Source organism: Hevea brasiliensis, chromosome 18, assembly GCF_030052815.1.
Source record: "Hevea brasiliensis isolate MT/VB/25A 57/8 chromosome 18, ASM3005281v1, whole genome shotgun sequence".
NCBI lineage: Eukaryota > Viridiplantae > Streptophyta > Magnoliopsida > Malpighiales > Euphorbiaceae > Hevea > Hevea brasiliensis.
The window spans coordinates 37,397,789-37,421,038 of record NC_079510.1 but is presented as its reverse complement, the minus strand read 5'-3'; the positions used below and the strand labels follow the sequence as shown (position 1 = coordinate 37,421,038).

Here is a 23,250-nt window from a genome sequence, read left to right as displayed (position 1 = left end):
AAACTGCCCAAACAAGCTCTAAAAATTATAAAACTTTGCCCCACGGTCCTTAGCAATATTACTAAGCTATTGCAAAAAGAATCGTAATTTTCTAAGCTACCACGAATATTTTATGGATTTTTAATCCTATTTAAGCACTAGAAAATTACGAAAAAGCAATGTTCGGGTTTACCTTTGCCGATTCCGACTTCGGGAACGCGTTCGGGATGTCTGACAATGGGGGGCTAGCCAAAACCTCGGTCCAATTTGGAGACTTTTCGTAGCAGTGCATGCGGCGAAATTTGCAAACCGGTCAATCGCCGAATTTCCGCGAATCGAGGATACCTACGAAGCCCATAACACGGGGTTAGTACATAAAATTTTCAGAATTTTCTAAGCTCATTTAATGCTCGAAAATACCTGCGAAGTTCGTGGGACCCACCAGAAAAGCGGTGTCGGAAAAATTCGAAATTTATGTCGTTGCGAAGCTCTCGACGAATGGAGCGTGCTGGTGGCCTCGGTTTCCTCGTGGGATTCACGGTTTTCGAGAAATTTAGCCCAAAAGTCGAAATGGGCTAAAATCTTCCCGAGCTAAAATCGGACAATCCGCTAGATGGATTTCGGCGTTCTTGGTGTCTATGGAAAGCTCTCGCCGAGTAGATGGTTTTGGACACAAGACCCGGTCCAATCGATGACCGGATTGGCCGGATTTGGCCGAGGAAGCTGGCGCTTGCAGGGGAGAATCGCGCGCGTTCCGGCCGTTAGGCGGGCTGGTGGGGCAGTGAGGCGCAGCGAGGCGCGAGGCGGTGGCCGGCGGGGAGGAGAGAGAAAAGAGAGAGAAGGGAGTGCGTCGCGCGGAGGAAGAGGAAGAAAAAGAAGAGACCGGTCCGATTCGACCGGTCCGATCCGGTCGATTCGATTCGGCTGTTCGATTCGAAATACAAAATTTTGAATTTTTACTCGCCTCGGGACCAGCGAGGTCAAAAATTCGAAAAATTCGGAAAATTCAGAAAAATACGTAGACTCTAAATATATTTTTAGTTTTGCCACGTGGTCTTTAAATTAATTTTTAAAAATCATCAAAGTTTATATTTTCGGAAAATCGAACCCGATTTTTAAAATCCGAAAAATCTCAAAAAAATTCCTAAAATTCAAATAAAATTAAAATGCCAAAAATACTCATAAATAATAAAATTTGGGGTGTTACATTTAAAACAGATATTAAACAGGAGAAGTCAAATATATTACAAATTATATATATAATTTGTAACAACTGTAAGTAATAATGCAAGTAACTCAAAGCTCAAAAGCTTATTCATGTACATGTGTTAATTTTTTATTAACTTAATGAAAATTATGCTATAATTTTATTAAGAAATGTGTGTTGCTCCTATTCGCTGTGTGTATTTTCTATTTAAAAAAAATGAAAATTGCACTAATTTTCGACTAAGAAATTTTATTTAACTTACAAAAATAAATTAAAATTACTAAATTATATATGTGATATTAAAAATATAGAAACTTGCTGATAATGTATTACGATACAACTCAAATAGGGTTACAATTTTAGTTTGCAGGCCTTCAACAGTAAAAATAAAGTTGTTTTTTTTTTTGTCTACTTCCTACTTTAGAGAATAATCATTAAAGTTAGAATCCAAAAGATAATAATAATATTATTATTATTTATTTGTATATTTGGTTTGAAAACGTACACAAGGCATGCAATGCAAAGGGATAAAATAGGCATATTAAGTGGTATACTAGACTTGGTGTTTGGAATATAAATTGCAGGGGCCGGCAAGGGAGAAATCAGTGGAGTTCAAACACTATCGAGCTAGTCACCTATCAACCATGGTCGTTCTTGGGTTTTTGCCCATTGTATTACCTCTCATTTTAGGACTAGGCTTCGCCTTTGGTCTCCCTCGTCTTCTCATAAGAAACAAGCCTGCAAATTTACCTAATGGAACTATGGGATGGCCTCTCTGTGGAGAGACACTTGCCTTTCTGAAGCCTCATAGATCAAACTCCATGGGCACCTTCTTGCAAGAACGTTGCTCCAGGTATAGTTTATACTCTTTCTCTTTGTTTAATTGAGATTAGAACTTGACATCTCACCACCTAAATATGTTCTTCTCTTGCTCATATTCATGAGATGATGATGACCTAATTTCAGTTTTGCTCTTTGCAGGTATGGGAAAGTTTTCAAATCACATCTCTTTGGTTCCCCTGCTATAGTTTCTTGTGACCATGAATTCAACATGTTTATCCTTCAAAATGAAGGGAAATTATTCGAAGCCAGCTACCCTACAGCCATGCATGGCATTCTTGGCAAGTTCTCATTACTTCTCGTCTCCGGTGACCTTCATAAAAAGCTAAGAAGCATCGCCGTAAGCTTCATCACCGTGTCTAAGTCATCCCCTAGCTTCCTTCACTGTGTGGAGAAGTTCGCTATGTCAATGATGGAATCATGGAAAGAGTGTAAAGAAATTGCGTTTCATAAAGAAGTTAGAAAGGTAATCAATTAATCAAAATCACTTGTATCTGATTAAGCTTCTTGCAAAATGAAGTAAACCTACTTAATATATAATTTTTTGTTTTAATTACCTTAATTTGTGATTGAACACAGTTTACACTCAATCTCGTGGTGAAGACCCTTTTGAGTATTGAACCAGAAGAGCCAGTAGCCTCCAAGATATTGAAAGATTTTCGAACTTACATGAAAGGATTTGTCTCTTTGCCACTAAACTTCCCTGGATCTCCTTATACCAAAGCAGTCAAGGTAAGTACTATGGGCTATCTTTGGATCCTCTCACCTATACCCAAGTGAGCCTATAGGCTATAGCTTCTCAAGTTCTCTCATATCTGGTTTAATTAGGCAAGAGCAAGACTTTCTTCCACCGTGAGAGAGATAATTAAAGAAAGGGAAGAGCAGACCAATGCGGAACTAATAAATAAAGGAGACTTCTTGCATGTTATTTTATCAAAACAGAGGCTAAGTGATGATGAGACCGTAAGCATTGTATTAGACATCTTGCTTGGAGGCTATGAGACAACCTCGACCATCATTTCTTTAGTTGTTTACTTCCTTGGGCATGCACCGGCTGCTTTTGAAAGCTTGAAGGTTTCCTTTTTTCCTAATTTCTCTCTCTTTTCATCATAGGCCGCCAAAAGGGTTTTCTTCTTAACTTTTCTTTCTCTTTTTCAATGATACAGAAAGAACATGAAGCTATAAGAAGAAGCAAAGAGGATGGCAAACCCTTGGACTGGGAAGATTACCAGAAAATGGAGTTCACCAACAATGTAATGCAACTCACATAATTTTACGAAAATTCCCTTATCTGTTTCACATAATTAAGCTAGAAATTAACTACAGATCCTTGAAACTAGCAGGTAATATCAGAAACCATGAGATGTGGGAACGTTGTCAAGTTTGTCCACCGCAAAGCTCTTGAAGATGTGAAATACAAAGGTTAATTTCAATTTTCGTTTATATATATATATATATATATATATATATAATCTTGTACGTCTCATATTGTGGAGGTGGGTCTTTGTTATTGCTGCAGGATATATCGTTCCTTCAGGATGGAAAGTTTTACCAGTATTTACAGGGGCACATTTTGATGCTTCCCTTCATGAAAACCCTTTCGAGTTTAATCCATGGAGATGGAGTACTGTAAGTTCTCATCAAGTACAAAATCTCAAATATAAGCATTTGCATGCATATATATATATATATATATATATATATATATATATATATATATATATATATATATATATATATATATATATATATATATATATAAAAGTTGTTCTGATTTTGATGACAGGATAAAGCGACAAGCAAAAAGGTGATGCCGTTTGGTGGTGGACCTCGGCTATGTCCAGGGGCCGAGCTAGCTAAAGTGGAGACTGCATTCTTCCTTCATCATCTTGTCCTTAATTATAGGTAAAATTTCAGCACCTACATCCCTAAAACATAATCTTGTCCTTAATTATAGGTAAAATTTCAGCACCTACATCCCTATAACATAATCATCAACAATTATACATTGATTAATATATAAATATATGTCTGATTATTGTTGATTTCATCCACTGCTTCCCACTTAGGAACCTAAATATTTATATATGCTTTAATCAATCTTAATTTAATCTTGTTTTGTCATAAGATATGCTTATTTAATTATCTATATGCACAAAACCAAAATCTTGTTAATAATGGGTTGTTGGATAATGTTGGCCTACATATACAACATTTTGCATATTACAATATCATGGGTTCATAGCTAAGAAAAGCAAAATGATTATATAGAATTTTTCTTTTAATTTGACTTAGATTGGAATTCAAATTGATGACTTTAGTTTACCAATACTCAGTAATATTGAACTCATCTCCAAAGTTGTGAGGTATTGAGTTCATGTACTAGTCAGTGACATTTTTAAAAAATATCAATACGTTTGCAGGTGGGAAATAAAGGCAGATGACTTCCCCATTGCATACCCTTATGTAGAATTCCAGCGAGGCTTGCTACTGGAGATCGAACCAGCTGAAATAGACGATATATCATATCTGGGAAAGGAAAGGCCTGGATTCTAGCTGCTTAATTACAGTTAATGGTTGATCAATGTACGTTGAAATAAATTATTATGAGGTCAAATTATTCTTCAGGGTAGAATTTAATTCGTGTAATTAATCACCTTTAGAAAGAAGGAAATGGACTAATTTGGCCCTAGTTAATTCCAGAAATTTGCTAGATTTAATGAAATATATATTATTTGCACTAATTAAATTCATATATGTTTTGCTATATTTCATTAATTAATTAATGGACTGTTCAAAATTTAACACTACAATACATTTAGACTTTAACAATATATCTTATATATTATTAAAAATTTCAAATATGTTGTTAATAAGAATTATCAGCAAGCATATAATGATGTGCATAAATTCTGTAATCTAAAGTTCTTAATAACACTTTTATATTAAGTTATAACACTATTATGCATGATATTATATATATTATTTATTACGCTATATACTATCTTGATATCTAAATATGTTACCTTAATGTTATTTATTATTTTAATATTATATATAAAATGATGTTAAAAAGGTATTATTAAAGTCTATATTTATTGTAGCGTAAAATTAGCGAATTTTTGTAGATGAAATTATCTTTAGAAACATAGCAAATTTAATTAATTACCAGTCCATTTAATGAAATTTATATTATCAAATTATTTAAGAAAAAATTTATAATTATAACAAACATCCAACAAAATTATTTATGGAAAGAAATTTTAGATTAACTATAATTAAAATATACTAAAAATTTCAGAAAAAAAATTAAGAAAATGAAATTTGAATTAATAATATAATTATAACATTTTTTAATCTTATTATAAAAACAAAAAAATAAAAAATAAAATACCTAGCTACTCACAATCGTCCTTCATCTTCCAACTTCCAATGTGAATATGTATTATGAACACAACTAATCATGTCGTATTTTGCAATATTTTCACTCATGAAAATGGGGGGAAAATTTGTTAATTTATACATTTTATAAATATAGCTATTGCACAAGTTTATTTTATTTTATAAAATATTATTTTTAAATATTAATTATAATTAACATGTTTAGATAAATTACTACAAAAATATAATTAATTTTTGTTAAATTCAATGGAAATACAATAAATCAGTTATAATTAATGAGCTAAATAATGAGGGAAAATTTTTTCATATTCTTATTATAATAGTGAATAATTTTTTTGATTATTAACTGGGAAACGCATTTACCATTTTTTTTATTTTTCATATAATATTTTTCTTTATTTTTCATATAAAATGAAAGTTAAAATTTTTTAAAAGTAGAAAATAAAAATTTATTTTTTATAAGTAAACAGAGCCTAAAATATATTTGATATCACTGTGAAAATAAAATTATTGTCTACGCTTATATTAATAACAAATTAAAGTTAAATTAAATTTAATATATTTTATTATAAAAATTTAAATAATTAAATTAATTTTTATAACATTTAAAATATTTTTAAAATATTGATTTTTACCTTCAACATAAATCTAAAGGGAGTCTTACCTAGATATTAATAAGTTAAATAATGTATAAATTAGTTTTTGAGGTTTGTTAGTTAAAATCTATAATTTAATTTCTTTATTTTAATGTGAAATCACTTTTTTTTCAATAAATTAGTAACTTCATCTAAATTACTAGCAATTCTATTTTATATTTAAATAATTTTATATAAATTATTAGAAATAATTGTGATAAAGTATTTATATTTATATTATAATTTATAAATTCATTAAAATTGTGTGAGTGTGATAAGGTACATTTAAAAATTAAAATAATTGAAATAATATTATCATAATTTTTCATAATCAATAAGAAAATCTCAAAAGTAAATATTATATTGATTAAATTAAAAAATTTTATATAATTTGATAAGAAAATGTCCAATCATGTTTTTGTTTAAATGTCAATAACTTGATTATTATTTCAAATATAAAATTTTAAACTGTATAATATTAAATTGGATTTTGTAAAAATAATAAAGGAAAAAATCCCCATTATCAATATAATAAATTATATTTAAAGTATAGCATATATAAGAATAAAAAAATTATTATATTATATAATTTATTAATTTAGTTTATATATATATATATATATATTCATCCTTAAATTTTTAATGTAAGTCATGCAAAATTATAATAAAACTATTTTAATTATTTTTTTGGTTGAATTAATTTATTCAATTTTAAATGTGCCTAATTACGTTCACATATATTTAATATTTTAATTGATTAAGTTTGATACAAATATTTGATGATAATTATTCTTAACAATTTAAGAAATGAAAAGAAAAAGGAAATATTTTAATAAAAAGTTATATTTATTATAGTTTAGACATAATATATGTATATATCATATTTTTAAAAATAATATATATAATTATTGAAATATACTATGTATAATTATTTAAATATAAAATATATCTATATTATAAATAAATGTGGGAAGGGATAATATTAACTTTGCTAAAAATGCCCTTAACTCTCTAAATTAATTATAATTATATTTTTATTATTTAAATTAATTTTAATATTTGTATAAATTTAAATTTGTAATTTCAAAGCTCATATAAATTTAAAATTTTTAATCTATTTATATTAAACTTCAATTAAATATAAAATTTTATAAGAAGTAGTTAACTAAAATAGAAAATTAATAAGTAAAAAATAAAAAATACTATTAATCTATAACATATATAAAGATACAAATGAAGACTACACTTTTGAACTAATTGAAATATCATTATAAATTTATATTATTTATAAAAAAATATTAATTAATATAAATTAAAATTTTATTATAAATCCTATTTTCAAAATATTTACATATAATATTCATCATTATTTCAAAATTTAAAACAAAAAAATTGAACTTATGTTATAACTACATATTTGGAAAAAAAAATTCATATTCATATTTAATTTAAAAATTCAAAAAGAAGTCAAATAAATATTCTAAGAAAATCTTTTTAGAATATTATTTAATTAAGTTATAACAGTAGAAGATACTTTTAGGATATTTTTAGATTTTTAAAATAATAAAAATGAGAGAAAAACAAAATTAGAAAAAGAGAAAAAAAAAATTGACCATTGAGAGCATTCTTATATGATTAGTATGAAATAAATAAAAATGCATGATTAAATTTATATTTATATTTTAATTAATAATGTATTTACAATATATATAATATATATAATATATTTTATAATTTAAAAATAAAATACTTATTGAATATATTAAATAATTAATATATTAAGTGAGTTTTAAAATTATGTGCATTAAACAATATAACAATATAAAATTTCAAGGTAATAATATAATAAAAATGAAAATTTTATAATGATAATATATTAAATTAATAAAAATATATTTTAAAAATTATTTTTTTTTAATTTTATAAATAATTTTCTTTCACGTTAAATTATTACACAAATTAAAATTATTTTAAATTATAAAAATTAAGTTAAAATATATGCAATCAAACTTAAAAAAAAATAATAGAGTTTGAACGAGTTTAATTCAATGAACTAATTTATATTTATTATTAATTTATTTTAATTTTGAACAATTTTACCTATTTCTATTTTTAAAATTTATTATTATATGTTTATTATATTACATTTAAACTTATAATTAACTTAATATTATATTTTAATAATACAACACGTAGCTTTTATAAAAAAAATTATCAAATAGAAAAATAATTTTAAATTGATAAATATTATAATTAATTAAAATGACTTTAAAATTAGTATTTTAATTTAAATAATTAAATATAATGTCTATAATATTACGATGGTATTATATCATATATAAAAAATTAACAGAAAATTATGTAAAAAACATTAAATCATGAGTTTGTATAGTAAGTATAATAACATGCAATGCTTTTTGTACAAAAAATTAATTATTACTTAAATATAAATTTGAGAGGAAGGACCAATATATATATATATATATATATATATATATATATATATATATTAAAGCTAAAACTTTAAAATTGATTTATAATCGTGAGAGTATTTGATTCACTTGTTAAGTGCATACTAATAGTTGATAGACATTAAAACAGGTGAATTGGAGTACTTGGTAACCTTAACAAAATAAAGCTGATAGCTAGTAACTGATACGATATCCATTAGCTTCAGTTTGTATCAGTTCAATTTTTAGAATTGTTTCTTCTTAGCTGATAGTTAATTTGATTATTTTTTATTTAGATTATATTAACATTTTTTATTTAATTCAAAAATTAATATTATTAATTTTTTTCTTTTTCATTTATATTTTAACATCTTAATTAACGAATTATAAATTTATTAAAATATTTTTTTATTAATAGCATAAAATATAAAATATTTATTTATTATAAAAAAATACATTTTTCTACGTGTAAGAATATAAATTAATTATAAATTTTTTCTTTATCAATAATAATAATTACTTTATTATTTCATAATTATATTTTTAAAGTTATTCAATTATTTTTTAAAGAATTTAATTATTTTTTTATTTTAATAATAAAATAAGTGATATAATATAATAAATCCATAATTATATATTTATTTTAATAATATAATAAATGATATAATAAATTAAATTAATAATTATATATTTTAATTTAATAATAAAATAATATAAAATAATAGATTTATAATATTATATTTATTTCAATAATAAAATAAATTATATGATATATATCCTTTTTAGTGATTTTATATGTCAATAGTAATAATTAAATATAATTTTGTCAAACATTTAACATGAATCAACTAGTAATAGCTATTAGCTAACAATTATCAGTTATATTTAATAGTTAAAATTATTTAAAAATTTGTCATGTCGGCACAACCTTTATTATTTTTATTTTTATATTTTTTTTCATAAAAATTAATTTATTATACCAAAAATCATTTTTTTTAAATCTCAACTTTCAAAATCTGATCTCATACAAAAAAAATATATCTAAATTTCTTTTTTACAATATTTTTTTAAAATTTTGAAATTTTTAAGTTTATAATTTGAAGCACTAAAAAAAATTATCACCTGAAATAAAATTATAATTAATTAAAAATTTTATAATTTACATAATTTTATAATATAATTATGAAAATATAAAATATATATTAATTTATATTATTAAAATAAAATAATAAATAATCCATATAATATACTGACAAAATGACTAGTCAATAAAACAAAATCTAATAAACTTAATTGTTTTCATTTAAAAATTGAGTTAATGGTAATTTGGAAAAAAATTAATTTATTGACACAGTAAAATTTGAAAAATTAAGTTATTTTAAATTGAAAATAAAAAAAATAGATGTTATAGATTTTAAAAAGTTTTATAAACTAATTTGTAATTTATTCTATAAATTAAATGGGTAATCGGATTGAAACTTAATAGAGAAAATATTACTTATACTCTCTATTTTAGTAAAATTAATTAATAAATTATTATATTTTAAAAAATATATTAATTAATTTATAAATTTTAATTTTATTAACTTTTTAGTCTTTTATTTTTTTTATACCCAAACTGTTAAAACTCTTTTCTCCCTTATTTTTTCTTTTCATATTTATTTCTCTCTATACCAACACTTTTTTTTCTTCTCATTTTCTATTTACTTTTTTTTTTTTGCTAAAAATTGATAGAAACTATATGCATGATAAAACCATTAATTAATTCTCTGGGATTTTCAAAAAATTAAGATAATAATTTAAGAAAATTATTTTTTAATAGAAAAATACAAAATAATATTTAAGAAATTAAATAAAAATATTTAAATAATTTTTAAAAAATATTAATTTATATTTAGCTTATATACAGTAAAATTTTTAGTTTTATCAAAGATTATATATTTTTAAAAATATTATATTTTTAAAATATGTAAACTAATTAATTAATTTTATTAAAATATAAAATTAAATAATTATATTTTTTAAAATATATTAATTAATTTTATTAAAATAAAAAAATTAAATAGTAATTTAAAAGATATTCACTGACATGAAATTTAATGAGAAATTAAATATTTTAATTAAAAAGATATATAAATTAAATAATATATTTTTTAAAATATTTAATTAAATAATTAATTTTATTAAAATATAATCACAAAATAGTAATTCTTTCGATTGATTACGTGCCCCTAATTTGCAAATGGCTCCCGAGTAAGAACCGAATTGGCAAATACTTCCTAAACGTGACCCATTTTAGCAAAAGAACTCTTTTCTTCTCCGCTAGGTTACCTTGTCTAAAGCCAAAATAAACCTCCAAATCGATCCATAATTTTCAGTCGAGTGTGCTTTTTCTTGATTCAATTACAGGTACCCATTGATCTTTACGGTGAGATCTCTCATGGGTCTTCTCCATTTTCTAAGTCCTTATTTTATGAGTTTATAAGTTTCTTTTTCTTCTTTTGCTTTAAAGCAGTGGGTTCAGAATCAGATTTTCCAGTTTCTAAAGAATGTCGAAATCGGCGGTAGATGTTCCTCCAATGGGTGGATTCAATTTCGACCTCTGCAGAAGAAACGATATGCTGGCGAAGAAGGGAGTTAATCCTCCATCCTTTAGGAAAACAGGAACTACAATTGTTGGCATAGTTTTCCAGGTGTGATAATGCTTAAAGTGTATTTATATCTATGTTAATTTCGATTTTTTTCTGTAGAATTTGGTGCTAAAACCCAGTTTGATACTTAGTTCTCGTTAATGCTGTTTAGTCAATTTGATTGCTTTCTCAGTCTCCCAATCTAGTAATCTTCTGCGAGATGTATGAAGGTTTCGGAAATTCTGCAGTTCATTTTTTGGGATTCTGTTTCGTAGTCCTAGTTTTAGGATTATGTTTCTGGACTAGCACCAATCAAGATTTTCAGTGCCGATATAAGGATGAAGGAAAATGGATTAGACCGATTAGTTTTTCTGGTTCATATATGTTGTTAGCCATAACGAGCCACTTTAAGGTGAGCATTGAGATTGACTGGTTGGCATCCTCTAGGCATAGGATTAGCTTTTTTTTCTCTTGCCTTGCTGGGCTCTCACAAAATTCTGTTCTATCTATCTCTAATTGTGTGTGTTTTTTTAATAAAAAACTTATAAACATACGTAAGTGTGCTAGGATCTTTTGTAGTTTTGTGCATTTCCGTATAACCTTACTTGTATCAAAGCATGCATTTTAGCCTGTATACGGGTAGACTTATGTGGGTTTGGCATGGTATGCTACTCTAAACCAACTTAGTTGGTTTGCAATTTATAGCACCAAAACTGTTTGCGTGCAATGGGAAGCTGAGTATTTAAACTTGGGCTAATATAATTTGTCAAGTTGGGAATTGATTTGGACTTGACAACTGTCAAATGAAAAATGCTGTTTGAAGATTGGGAGGGTGGAGAGTATCATTTGAGAGAATGGAATACAGCTGAATTGCTAAAGGTGAGAATGAGTAGGGTTTCTTGTGTTTATAAGTTTAACTTGAATGGTGCAATTTTATTAGTATGAACACTTAATTAATAATTATCATAGATTCTGATCATTAAATTTAAGCATGGGCCAATCTCATTTTAAATTTCTCAAACTGTGGCTAATGTTATCTAACCTGCCCTTTGGTTCAAATTACCGCAGTTAGTACTTTAGTTGGGTTGAGCAGGTTCATTGGGTTAACCATGCTTCTGTGTAGTCCTAATATTTCCCCACCATACACATACATACAACTACAAGCATTTCTTGCAACTGGCTTCAACCTCAAAATACTTGGATGAGTGCCTGATTATCATCAAGTATAGCTGATGAACAGACATATAATAGAATTATGCCACACGCACACACACATGAAAAGAAAATTATAGAGCTGAGCTAAGGCAGAAAGGCTATGATGGTGTTCTTTATAGGGTATGGATGGGTGTGTGGCTTGATGATCATTGCTTGAGTTTTGGGGATTGCTATATTGGTTGGTCCATGTTCTGGCAAGCCCTTGGCATCTATGCTTGCCCAAACGTTACCCCAGTGTATCTAACTTGTTTAGTTTATTTGTCTTTTTTTTTTCCTCTACTTACTTTATTCTATATAGGATGGCATCATTCTTGGGGCAGATACTAGAGCAACAGAGGGACCCATAGTTTGTGATAAGAATTGTGAGAAAATTCATTATATGGCACCGAACATTTATTGTTGTGGTGCAGGAACTGCTGCTGATACTGAGGCTGTAACAGGTATCATTAGTATTGTCGTGGTCATCGCTTTTCTGAGAACTTCATTGAATCATGATGGAAACTTGTTTTTTCCTCATTTTCATCTTACTGGACCTAAGGCATTGCTATGGTGTTTACATTTGTGTAGATATGGTCAGTTCACAGCTGCAGTTGCATCGCTACCATACCGGCCGAGAATCAAGGGTTATTACAGCATTGACTCTTCTTAAGAAGCATCTTTTCAAGTTTGTATTTCAACTTAGAGTATTTCACAATACATCTCTTTATAGTAAGTATACATCTTGACCAATTAATATTTTGTCCAGCTACCAAGGTTATGTCTCAGCTGCTTTGGTTCTTGGTGGGGTTGATTGCACTGGGCCTCATTTACATACTGTGAGTTTTCTTGTGATGAAAGGTGCTTTTGTACCTGAAACCATTCTTTTAAACCATGAAATCGTCTGATTTCTTGTGACTGCGCTGGTTATTTTGCAGATATATCCCCATGGATCAACTGACACATTGCCGTTTGCTACAATGGGCTCTGGTTCTCTTGCTGCAATGGCTATTTTTGAATCAAAGTACAGAGAAGGCTTGAATGTAAGTAGTTTGTCAATAGTGTTTTAGATTTTTGGCAGTGAAGAAAAAAATATTGGTACAGTTTTAAAAAAATTATTATCATCCAAAGATGCTAGTCGTCTGGTTTATGAACATTTATATTATTAAATAATCAGACTGTATGAATTTGCAATTATTAAACTGCTGTTGAATAAAACACATAAGAAAGAAATTATGTGATCCCCTGCATGGTGTTGCCTTCCTCTTTTTTCCTATTGAATCTTGGTTTAGAACTTTACCTTTGTAGAGGGATGAAGGTATAAAGCTTGTATGTGAAGCAATATGCTCTGGTGTATTCAATGACTTAGGAAGTGGAAGCAATGTTGATGTTTGTGTTATAACAAAGGTATGTGGTTTTCAGCCATTCGCCCCTGTCATTGTCAACATTGCTTGAGCTCATTTGATGGAAATTTTTCCTTGTAATGTGTGCTGGGACAGGGACATAAGGAATATCTGAGGAACCACATGTTACCAAATCCACGTACCTATATCAGTTCAAGAGGGTACACTTTTCCAAAGAAAACTGGTCAGTATCTAATTTCTTTGTCTTTTGTGAATGTGCTTTCATTTATCCTCCACTGCAACTTCTAGTATTCAATTCTACCATGGCACATATTTGAAATTTATGCTTACAGAGAAGTGGTAATGGGGGATGTTTTCTGTTCAGTTAACTGAACTCTGAGGCTTCTTTTTAACTTAACCTCATACATCAATTAAGTGCTCATTGTTAGTCAAACTAGGAGGCGCATGGCTCCCTCTCAGTATTTTGCTTTCCTAGTAGTGGAGTTGAAATGTCACAACATTTTTCATGACTAAGAAGATTGATGACTTTCAGTACATTTCATATGAGATTTGTGGAAGCCAGATAAATCTATGGTGCATAAACTATGCCATTGAATTGCATTTTTCACTTATCAAATTCTCATTGTGCCGGAATGTTGGAATGGTAGCAATTTTCATATATGGGTTATTATTGGTATTTAGTATGGTCGAACAATAGTTTAACTTTATTAGTTTCAAGTTAATGATAAATTGTTTAATTTTCATTTTGTTATTCATTAATGATTTTTTTTTGTCTGTTTCCAGAGGTCCTTATAACAAAGATTACGCCATTGAAGGATAAAGAGGTGGTTATTGAAGGGGGTGATGCAATGGAAGAGTGAAAATCATCAGCCTCATTGTTGAGATTTTAACAACTTTATTATGTACTTTGTGGCCTCTGGGATGACAGCCTCTTCTGTTCTTTCCTGTTTCTAAAATCTCAGTGAATCCATATTGAAACGTTTTTGCCCAACACTAGTGCTATTCATGGTTTGGTGGGGAGATTTTCTAGGTGAATCATCAGTCTTTTAAGGAATTTGTGTGTTCCATTACTTTTTCTGTTTTTCAATATGGCACTAACTGTAATAGTGAAGACGTTCTAGCAATGAATTCTGAACCTTCTTTTTCCTACAAGCTTGCTTATCATTTAGCATTGTTACAAGAACTTGAATATTAGAGGAGCAGTAGCACAAATTTTCCTAGCATTGGTGCGATGCTTACCTAGGAAAGCATTATGCCATCATGCAAAGTGTTGACTTACACCCACATGGATATTATTATTTATAGCCAAATCTTCTTTGTTTCTTTTTGGTTGATGTGGCTCCGATTGGGGTTTGAATATGAGACCTTATAGCATTGGAAATGACTCCAAAGCTCATCGGTATAGTCAAAACTTTAGCTTTCTGTTCATGAGGATTTCTGATTTTGTTTCACGGGTCTGCATTTTTAGAATTGTGATGGTCATGAAACATTCAGATCATTATCATTCAGGAATAGAACTGAACATTGGAAGCTGAGGAGGAGGGAAGGATTTGGATATTATGATCAGATGCATATTTACTGGTCCCATTAGAGGGAGGATTCTCAGGAATGTGTGATTGGAGATGAACTGTGAAGGAGTATGGCAGGGAAAGCCAGACCCATACCATTTGTAGATACAGCCTGATTGCAACACATCATTATATGTAATGTATATGTTGAAGAAAGGTGTAGCAAATGATAGTGCTCCTTTTCATCTTTTGTTTGCCCAGCGGTTGAAGCATCCTATCCCTACCTTTACTCCAGAACCTCCTATACTATCCTTCTAAGGGTAGATGAAATGAAATCACTTGGCTGTTTGCTGAGTGTTACACCAAACTAATAAAATAATAATAATTATCATATACTTTGAATTTTTGGTATTGGGTGACAAATGATTAGACATTTAAGTTGATTGATTAACTTCCATTCATATTTGACGATGAATCATTGGTTGAGTAGAAAAGGGTTTTCCTAGACAAAATATCAAGTAAAATCTTCATCAAATCCTTTTTCAATGGTAGTCCTTCCAAGGCTCGGCTTGTCTCACAAGGCAAAAAAATGCTCTTCCCTGAGGGAGGGATCTTCACTTTTTTTTTTTAGAAATCTTTAATAGGTGAATAATTATATTAATTATAAGAATATTATAAAATATTTCTACGAATACTTTTTTTTTTTAAATTTGATAGGCTCTATTTTTTTGTTTTTAAATAAAAGATTAGAGTGGAACTGAAATTTGTCATATGTCAAGTGATTGTTATGATTTTAGCTGTTGAATCAAATTAAGTTACACACTTTTAACTTGCTTTTGATATATAATATAGTAAAAAAATATTTATTAAAAGTATATAATATATTTAAAATTTTAAAAATTATGTGAAAAAATAAATTCTTCGTTGTTCAATTTTTAATATAAAATAAATAAAATTAAAATAATAAAATAAATTTAATCCGATTCATTTAATATAATTATACGATTCAATTTAACACTCAAAACTCATAAATACAAAACATATCTATTAATTAATATATACTTAATTATATAATATTATATTAATTAATGGTGTAAATTACAATAAGATCCACAACAATTAAATTAATAATCCAGATTACGCAGTCACATTACTCTCAAAATGCTTGCAATATTTCCTATATATATATATCATTACTATACAAAATTCACGAAGACAGAGAGAGGGCATTAATGGAATAAATTAATGATTAAGAAACAAGTGTCCGTCTGGTCTAAAGCAAAAGGACATGGTAATGCCGGTGATATATACGTCACGCTGCCTCTTCTATTATCCCATTCCACTCTCCCTTCTCAACTTCTCTTCTTGTCGTCTTCAACCTTCCTTTCTCTAGTCCTTTCTCTTCCCAGAATGTCTTACGATTACCTCTTCAAGTACATAATCATTGGAGACACCGGTCAGTTTCTATTCCTTTGCTTGCTCTTTTGGTTTAATTTTGCTTTCTGTAACCCTGGTGATTTTGAATTTTTCTCATTTGAGGGTTTGGATTTTTTTTTTTTGTTTTTGGGGGGTTCAGGTGTAGGGAAATCATGCCTGCTCTTGCAATTCACGGATAAGAGGTTCCAGCCTGTGCATGATCTCACTATCGGTGTTGAGTTCGGCGCTCGCATGGTTACCATCGACGGCCGACCCATCAAGCTTCAGATTTGGGACACTGTATGTTGCCCTCTCTTTTCTCTTACCTTTCCTTTTTCCAATTTTCTCCGCACTTTTATTTTATTTCTTTATAATTATTAATTCTATCGCTTGTGGCTTGTGCTTCTATTTTCATTTGTTTTAATTCATTTATGCTTGTTTCTGCTACAAGTTAGGAATTATTTGGAAGCAGAAAATTGTTTTTAGAACTAATGGTCAGTGAACTTGGTCACTAAATTCTAATTAGGTCACTAATGGCAAAATTTTTAGGGGATTTTCGACAAATATTTTATGTGTTGAGTATTGACTAAGAAATATCCTGTTTTTAATTATAAAACTATATTGGAAAATTCTGTACTTATCATATCAAAAATTTGGATTAATTTTTATTCTGTCAAAATCTAGCAACATCGAATTCAGTGAAACAAATTAAAGTTCAGTAATTTTGTCAACAAAAATTGACCTTGAAATAAGAATTTAAGCCTGCCAGCTTCCTTTTTGCTTTAACTGTTTCCCCTTAATTTTAGGAAGTTGTTATAAGGAGTCAATTATAATATTTGTAAAAATTTAGGAAGCATTGATAAAAAGTTATTTTTTTTCTTGTTTTTTTAGTTACACTTAGAACATGTTTGGTAGACTATAGTGAAGCATAATGGAATTTATTGGATTAAATTTTCAGTTCATTGATCTATTGAATTTTTATTTGATTACACTCATCTGGAGTCAACCAAACATGCACTTAATATTCAGTGGTTGCTGCCTCTCACACATGCAAACTAGATTTTAGTTCCACTATAATATTGACTAGTATACATGAATCTCCCTCCTTAGATCCTCATAAGGGGTCCTTTTTTTGGCTTATCATGACTTACACCATCTCCATCTCCATCTCCATCTCCTTTGGTGTTGACAAGTAGGGTAGAAAATGGAGCCATGGCTCAGTCTACATAACCCTTCATCCAGCTATTGAGTACAAAAATATGCTACATATGTATGTTATTGTTTGATTTGTGAAATTGGTGGGCAAGCTTCTGATTAATTGGATGTGAGGAAATAGGAAGCAACAACTAGTTCTTAGTGGTATTGGTATCCATATATGGAAATATTAGATGATACTGTATGCATGATGCATATTCTGGGATTACTTGTTGAGAAGATGCTCTATATGCATAGTTTCTAATCATACTTGTACTGTTGTACACTGAATGTGCATCTTTTCCATTAAAGTTTTGAGTATATGAATGCATATATAGATCCGCATATTTTTTTTATAAAGGTCTGTGGCGTAATTTCAGGCTGGCCAAGAATCCTTTAGATCCATCACTAGATCATACTACAGGGGAGCAGCTGGAGCACTTCTGGTTTACGACATTACGAGGTAAAGTTATTGTAGGAAGAGGTAAAGTGATACACTTTGTTGCCTGCCCTTCCTATTGTGGGGCTTATTAGGCCAAGATTATGACTTTTGTTGTACTATATTGGAAACTTCTTTAAGGAAAGCTCCATATGTCCAAAATGTGGGATACATGGATAACTGGACTCCTAATACTATCAGTTCTGAAAATTGAATGTGCTCATGTACACATGGCCCATGTTACCCCAGAATCTTACAACTACCGAGTCAGATGAAGCTAATATATTTGTTTCCCAACTAAATGTGGGATTTGATGCAGGAGAGAAACATTTAATCACTTAGCAAGCTGGCTAGAGGATGCCCGGCAGCATGCAAATCCCAACATGACAATCATGCTTATAGGAAACAAATGTGATCTTTCTCACCGGAGGGCTGTCAGCAAAGAGGAAGGAGAACAGTTTGCCAAGGAAAATGGACTTTTATTCTTGGAAGCTTCTGCAAGAACAGCTCAAAATGTTGAGGAGGCGAGTTCAAATATGCCATAGATTCGTATTTATAAATTCAGTTAAATATTCTGAAGTTAAAATTCCCATTTTTCAGTATTATACCAACAAATATACTAAAATTTTGTTTTGTAGGCCTTCATAAGGACTGCAGGAAAGATCCTTCAGAATATCCAGGAAGGCGTGTTTGATGTATCCAATGAGGTAATCTTTGAGTTCACTTTGTTTTCTCCTGCCTGCCTCATCACATGTGCTGGGGGAGTGAGGTTTCAATTTATTGTACGACAAAATATGTGATAATGAGCCTTGAATTATTATTCTTTTTTCTTAATAATTTGTTATATCTTATAAGTTCCAAGCCTCCAAAGGCAAAGGTCCTGGATAGGGTATTATGGATGTGTGTTAGTTGCCAGCTTTTCCTGTGTGAAGTAGAAACTATGTTCAAGTGTTTGGTAGTCTGAGCATCTTGTAAGTTACAGATTGTCTCGCATGTCTTTGATGCAAGCCAAATCATGCATTATTTCTTGTTTTGTGTTGATTTGATTATCTACTGGGTGGAGTTGTGGAAGGTTAGGGTTTCCGGTTGCCAAGCCATAGCTATCATATATAATGCAGCATCAGGAATTTGCTGTTTCTACACTTCTATGACCTTGCATTTCTTCTTGCATCAAAAATTGATTCTTCTTTTATGACACCATTGTGGTTATGATTGCAGTCTTCGGGTATCAAGGTTGGATATGGACGCCCCCAGGGCTCATCAGGCGCAAGAGATGGAACTGTTGCTCAGAGAGGAGGATGTTGTGGCTAATTGAAACATAACCTGTATTATATTTTTTTCATTTTCCCCATACATGAATATATGCTTAGAACTGTTAAATGACTTCTGGTTGACATTTAATGTATAGATCCAACATCTGTTGATCTTTGGACTAAATTGAATTTAATTGATAGGAATTCAAGTCTTTTGAGTGCTTGAAAGTTTCCTGAGTCAGCACTGTTGTGTTTCTTTTCTTATGTTCCGAATCAGTTGTGATCATATATATACGCTAGAATAATGCCTGGCGGGATATAAATAGTAATGTTTTCAAAATTTATTAATTTAGAATTTATGAAATTGTATATAATGTATATCTTTGTAAATGAAAGGGCATTCTTGATGTCGATGTGGGTAAATCTACAAAGCATGTGAACCATGACATATACCTGCAAATTCTATTAAAAGGGGAAGAATCAAGAAGTAGAAAGCACATTTAGTATTATCAATAAAATTGTATGGTCTACCAAGGTATTGCTGATTCTTTAAGCATGCCACATTTTGTGTTACACCAGACTGTTTCATTAATTTTCTTGTTAGTCATATTATATATATTGAGTCTAATTTAAGGACAGAGCGATAAAACGCATAAGATTTTAGCTCTGTATTGAGTGGATCGAACAAATGTTAATTTTTATTCCTCATAGTTTAGCTTGAACTTTGATATGGCAATTCACTCCCTAGCTTTTCCTTTGATGTCTATTCTAAATATCTCAAACGGTAAAACATAACCAATCTTAAATTTTTTAATCATTTATCCATCGTGCTTTAATCGTGCCTTCTTAGTCATGAGATTCATAATCAAAAATATTAAAGAGCAAGCTGTAGGATTTAGGTGCAAGAAAAAGGCAAAATAAAATCAATAAAAAAAAAAATGTATAACAAAGCTAAAACATAGAAACAAAAGCAAGACAAAGTAGATAGAAGAGAAAAACAAAAACCATTTAAAAGAAGTGAAAAGCAAAAGACATTTAAAGAAATAAATACCTCCAAAGGTAAGCAATCCTTGCAGCAACAGCTGGACCAAGGAATGAGCAAAGACAATAGACAAAGTAACTTCACACACACACACGGCTACAGTACATTAATGAGAGAAACAAACAAACCTTGCGCACGGAAAAAGGCAGCAATATAAATAAAATGAATAAAAGATTATTCATATAGAGAGCAAACTGAAATCCACCTGATCGAGGAATAGCTTGGTGCTGAATCAGTTCACGCTTGACCCAACTTTCGCACGCCTGTTGAACCCTATGAGAATCTGAAAGGTTGCCGACTGTGATGTTGGATCCGAGTAGTTGAAGGTCACATTAAATGAATAAGTTTTTATCTAATTTAGGTTAACCTTAGATTCTTTTTGAATAATTTTTTAAAAAAAAATTGTTCTGAAGTAAAGAAAAGTTTTTTTCGATTTGGAATGTGTCCTACCAAAACCTTGGATTAAGTTTCATGGCTTTTTTCTAACCGGGAAAAGGCATTTTATTGTTAGGGTTTGGAAAAATGGGAGATGATCTATTTTGCATTTCAGGATAGTTTCCTTTTTTGCATCTTACCTTATTTCCTTCTTTACTTATTAACCATTTTTCTTTAACAAATACTTAATTAATCATTCTATTACTTTAATCCTTATTTTATTGCATCAAAAAAACACCACAAATCCAGATGAAGATTTGACAGATTAAGTAGAGACCAAGCTGTTTCGAAAATTTGATGCATAACCCAAGTTAAAATGAGCTAAAATAACCTGCCACATCAGCTAAGGTCAGCCACCAATCCTAGACAATGATGGGGCAGCCGCTTAACCCAAGCTGTGAATCAAAAGGTAAATGTCAGTTTATTATTTTGTAGTAAATTTGTCTGGATGATAGCTAATTTACATGTAAATAGCTGAGATTGAGGGTAATAGCTGAGAAGACATATGTCTGGATGATTAAAGGTATTAGGGTTTGAAAAGACATTTGAACTATGGCATGGTGCCGTTTTCATTAAGGGCTGTTGGTAGAAGGGGTAAAGGTATCACGGGTACAATTGTAAATTTCAGTTGCAGAATAGACAAAAGAAATCCCAAATGCACCAAAAAAAAAATAATAATAAATAATAAATAATATCACTATGCAGAAAATGGTAAATTTGTAACTACAATACAAAATCCCTGTGGATGAAGGAAGAAGCAATTAACCCTCTAATGTGGAGATAATTACGAAATTGCCCTCACAATTTCTGGAAACTGTATTATTATTATTATTATTATTAGTATTTGAAAATGAAAGAATGAGGGCTCTACAAGCACAACGATCATAGCCCCCTTAAACTCGAAACCCGAGATTATCGATTTACGTCCTCGATTTAATCTAATCCTAAAGGAAATGATCTATTATCATATCCGAGTTGACATCCCGTAAGACGAATCTATGCAAAATTCGCCACAAACTCACACTTGCACTTCTCAGCAGAGACATGTTTAGCCATCATGCTCAATGTTGGTGCGAGGAATTAAAACTAAGGTGGGACAGGACCATCTCACTAAATTAACCACCAAGCTACCATACTCGATAGTTGGCATTATTATAGATTTATAGACATGTGATTTAATAATCTTATATATGTGTTACCATGAAAAAGTCAAAATGCCTAAAAACTCCTAGAGTCATTGTACAGGTTCGCCCCTTGAGATATATCCACTACCCTTCAAATTGACATACATATATTCAACAGTGCATAATTTCTTTCTTTTTCTTAAAAAAAAAAAAAAGAAAAAAAAAACATAGTTTCGATCTAACAACTCATTATTGAATTAAATTTTGTAGTCAAACAAAATAAATTGGTAGGTAAAATAGCAAACCATTATTCTTTTAAACAACAAAATCTAATTCTGTTTGAATTGAATCGAACTGAAATAGAGCAATTCGGTTCGATTCGATTTTTCATCCATTTCGGTTCGGTTTTATTTCTAAAATATATAATTCGGTTTTTATGATTTAATTCAGTTCAGTTCGGTTCGGTTTGAACCGACTGCTCACTAGGGGTGAGCAGATTTCAGTTCAAACTGAAAAACCAAACCGAATCAATTCGGTTCGGTTTGATTTTGAAGGAAAAAAATCGATTAAACCGAACCGAATCAAATAGTAATTTTATATATTAAAATCGAACCAAATCGAACAGAATTAATTTTTGAATTGATTTATTTTTATGGGAAATTTATTAATTATATTTAATTTTTTATATATAAATTGTTTAATTTTATTGATTAATGGTTATTAGGTCAAACCAAAATCAAAATTAAACTAAATAACTTGAAAATCAAGTCTAAATTAAAAAAATCAATCAAAAATCAAAACCGATAGATTTGAACCGAACCAAACTGAAATATAGCGGTTTGATTCGATTCGGTTTCTAAGATATCTAATTCGATTTTTATGATTTAATTCGGTTAGTTCGGTTCGATTTGGACCGAATGCTCACTAGAGGTGAGCAGATTTCGGTTCAAACTAAAAAATCGAACCAAATCAAATTGAATCAATTTAATTCAGTTCGATTTTGAAGGAAAAAAATCGATTAAATCGAACTGAATAGTAATTTTATATATTCAAATTGAACCAAATCGAACCGAATTAATTTTTGAATTGATTTATTTTTATGAGAAATTTATTAATTATATTTAATTTTTTATGTATAAAT

At 29.3% G+C, this 23,250-nt stretch overlaps 3 protein-coding genes across 5 annotated transcripts; all 3 read left to right on the top strand.

The window, feature by feature from the left end:
- The first annotated feature begins 1,750 nt into the window (after positions 1-1,750).
- On the top strand, positions 1,751-4,770 carry LOC110671515 (cytochrome P450 724B1). Its single transcript, XM_058141202.1, has 9 exons — positions 1,751-2,039; positions 2,168-2,492; positions 2,606-2,758; positions 2,855-3,100; positions 3,193-3,279; positions 3,370-3,448; positions 3,546-3,655; positions 3,813-3,931; positions 4,450-4,770. The coding sequence occupies exons 1-9, from the start codon at positions 1,831-1,833 to the stop codon at positions 4,580-4,582; spliced, it is 1,461 nt and encodes a 486-aa protein (XP_057997185.1). The 5' UTR covers positions 1,751-1,830; the 3' UTR covers positions 4,583-4,770.
- Positions 4,771-10,762: 5,992 nt separating this feature from the next.
- On the top strand, positions 10,763-14,850 carry LOC110640632 (proteasome subunit beta type-7-B). 3 transcript variants are annotated; one of them, XM_021792007.2, is made up of 9 exons: positions 10,763-10,922; positions 11,029-11,206; positions 12,657-12,798; positions 12,926-13,022; positions 13,104-13,173; positions 13,273-13,377; positions 13,643-13,741; positions 13,834-13,921; positions 14,482-14,850. In XM_021792007.2, exons 2-9 carry the CDS (start codon positions 11,063-11,065, stop codon positions 14,556-14,558), a joined length of 822 nt encoding a protein of 273 aa, XP_021647699.2. In that variant the 5' UTR covers positions 10,763-10,922; positions 11,029-11,062; the 3' UTR covers positions 14,559-14,850. The 3 variants fall into 3 exon arrangements, with proteins under 3 accessions (XP_021647699.2, XP_057996839.1, XP_057996840.1); XM_058140856.1 differs by having other exon boundaries at positions 10,776-10,922; positions 11,026-11,206; XM_058140857.1 differs by having other exon boundaries at positions 10,795-10,941.
- A 1,639-nt stretch (positions 14,851-16,489) lies between these two features.
- On the top strand, positions 16,490-19,749 carry LOC110640633 (ras-related protein RABB1b). Its single transcript, XM_058140956.1, has 5 exons — positions 16,490-16,662; positions 16,783-16,922; positions 18,197-18,279; positions 18,575-18,962; positions 19,474-19,749. Exons 1-4 carry the CDS (start codon positions 16,617-16,619, stop codon positions 18,798-18,800), a joined length of 495 nt encoding a protein of 164 aa, XP_057996939.1. The 5' UTR covers positions 16,490-16,616; the 3' UTR covers positions 18,801-18,962; positions 19,474-19,749.
- The last annotated feature ends 3,501 nt before the right edge of the window (positions 19,750-23,250 follow it).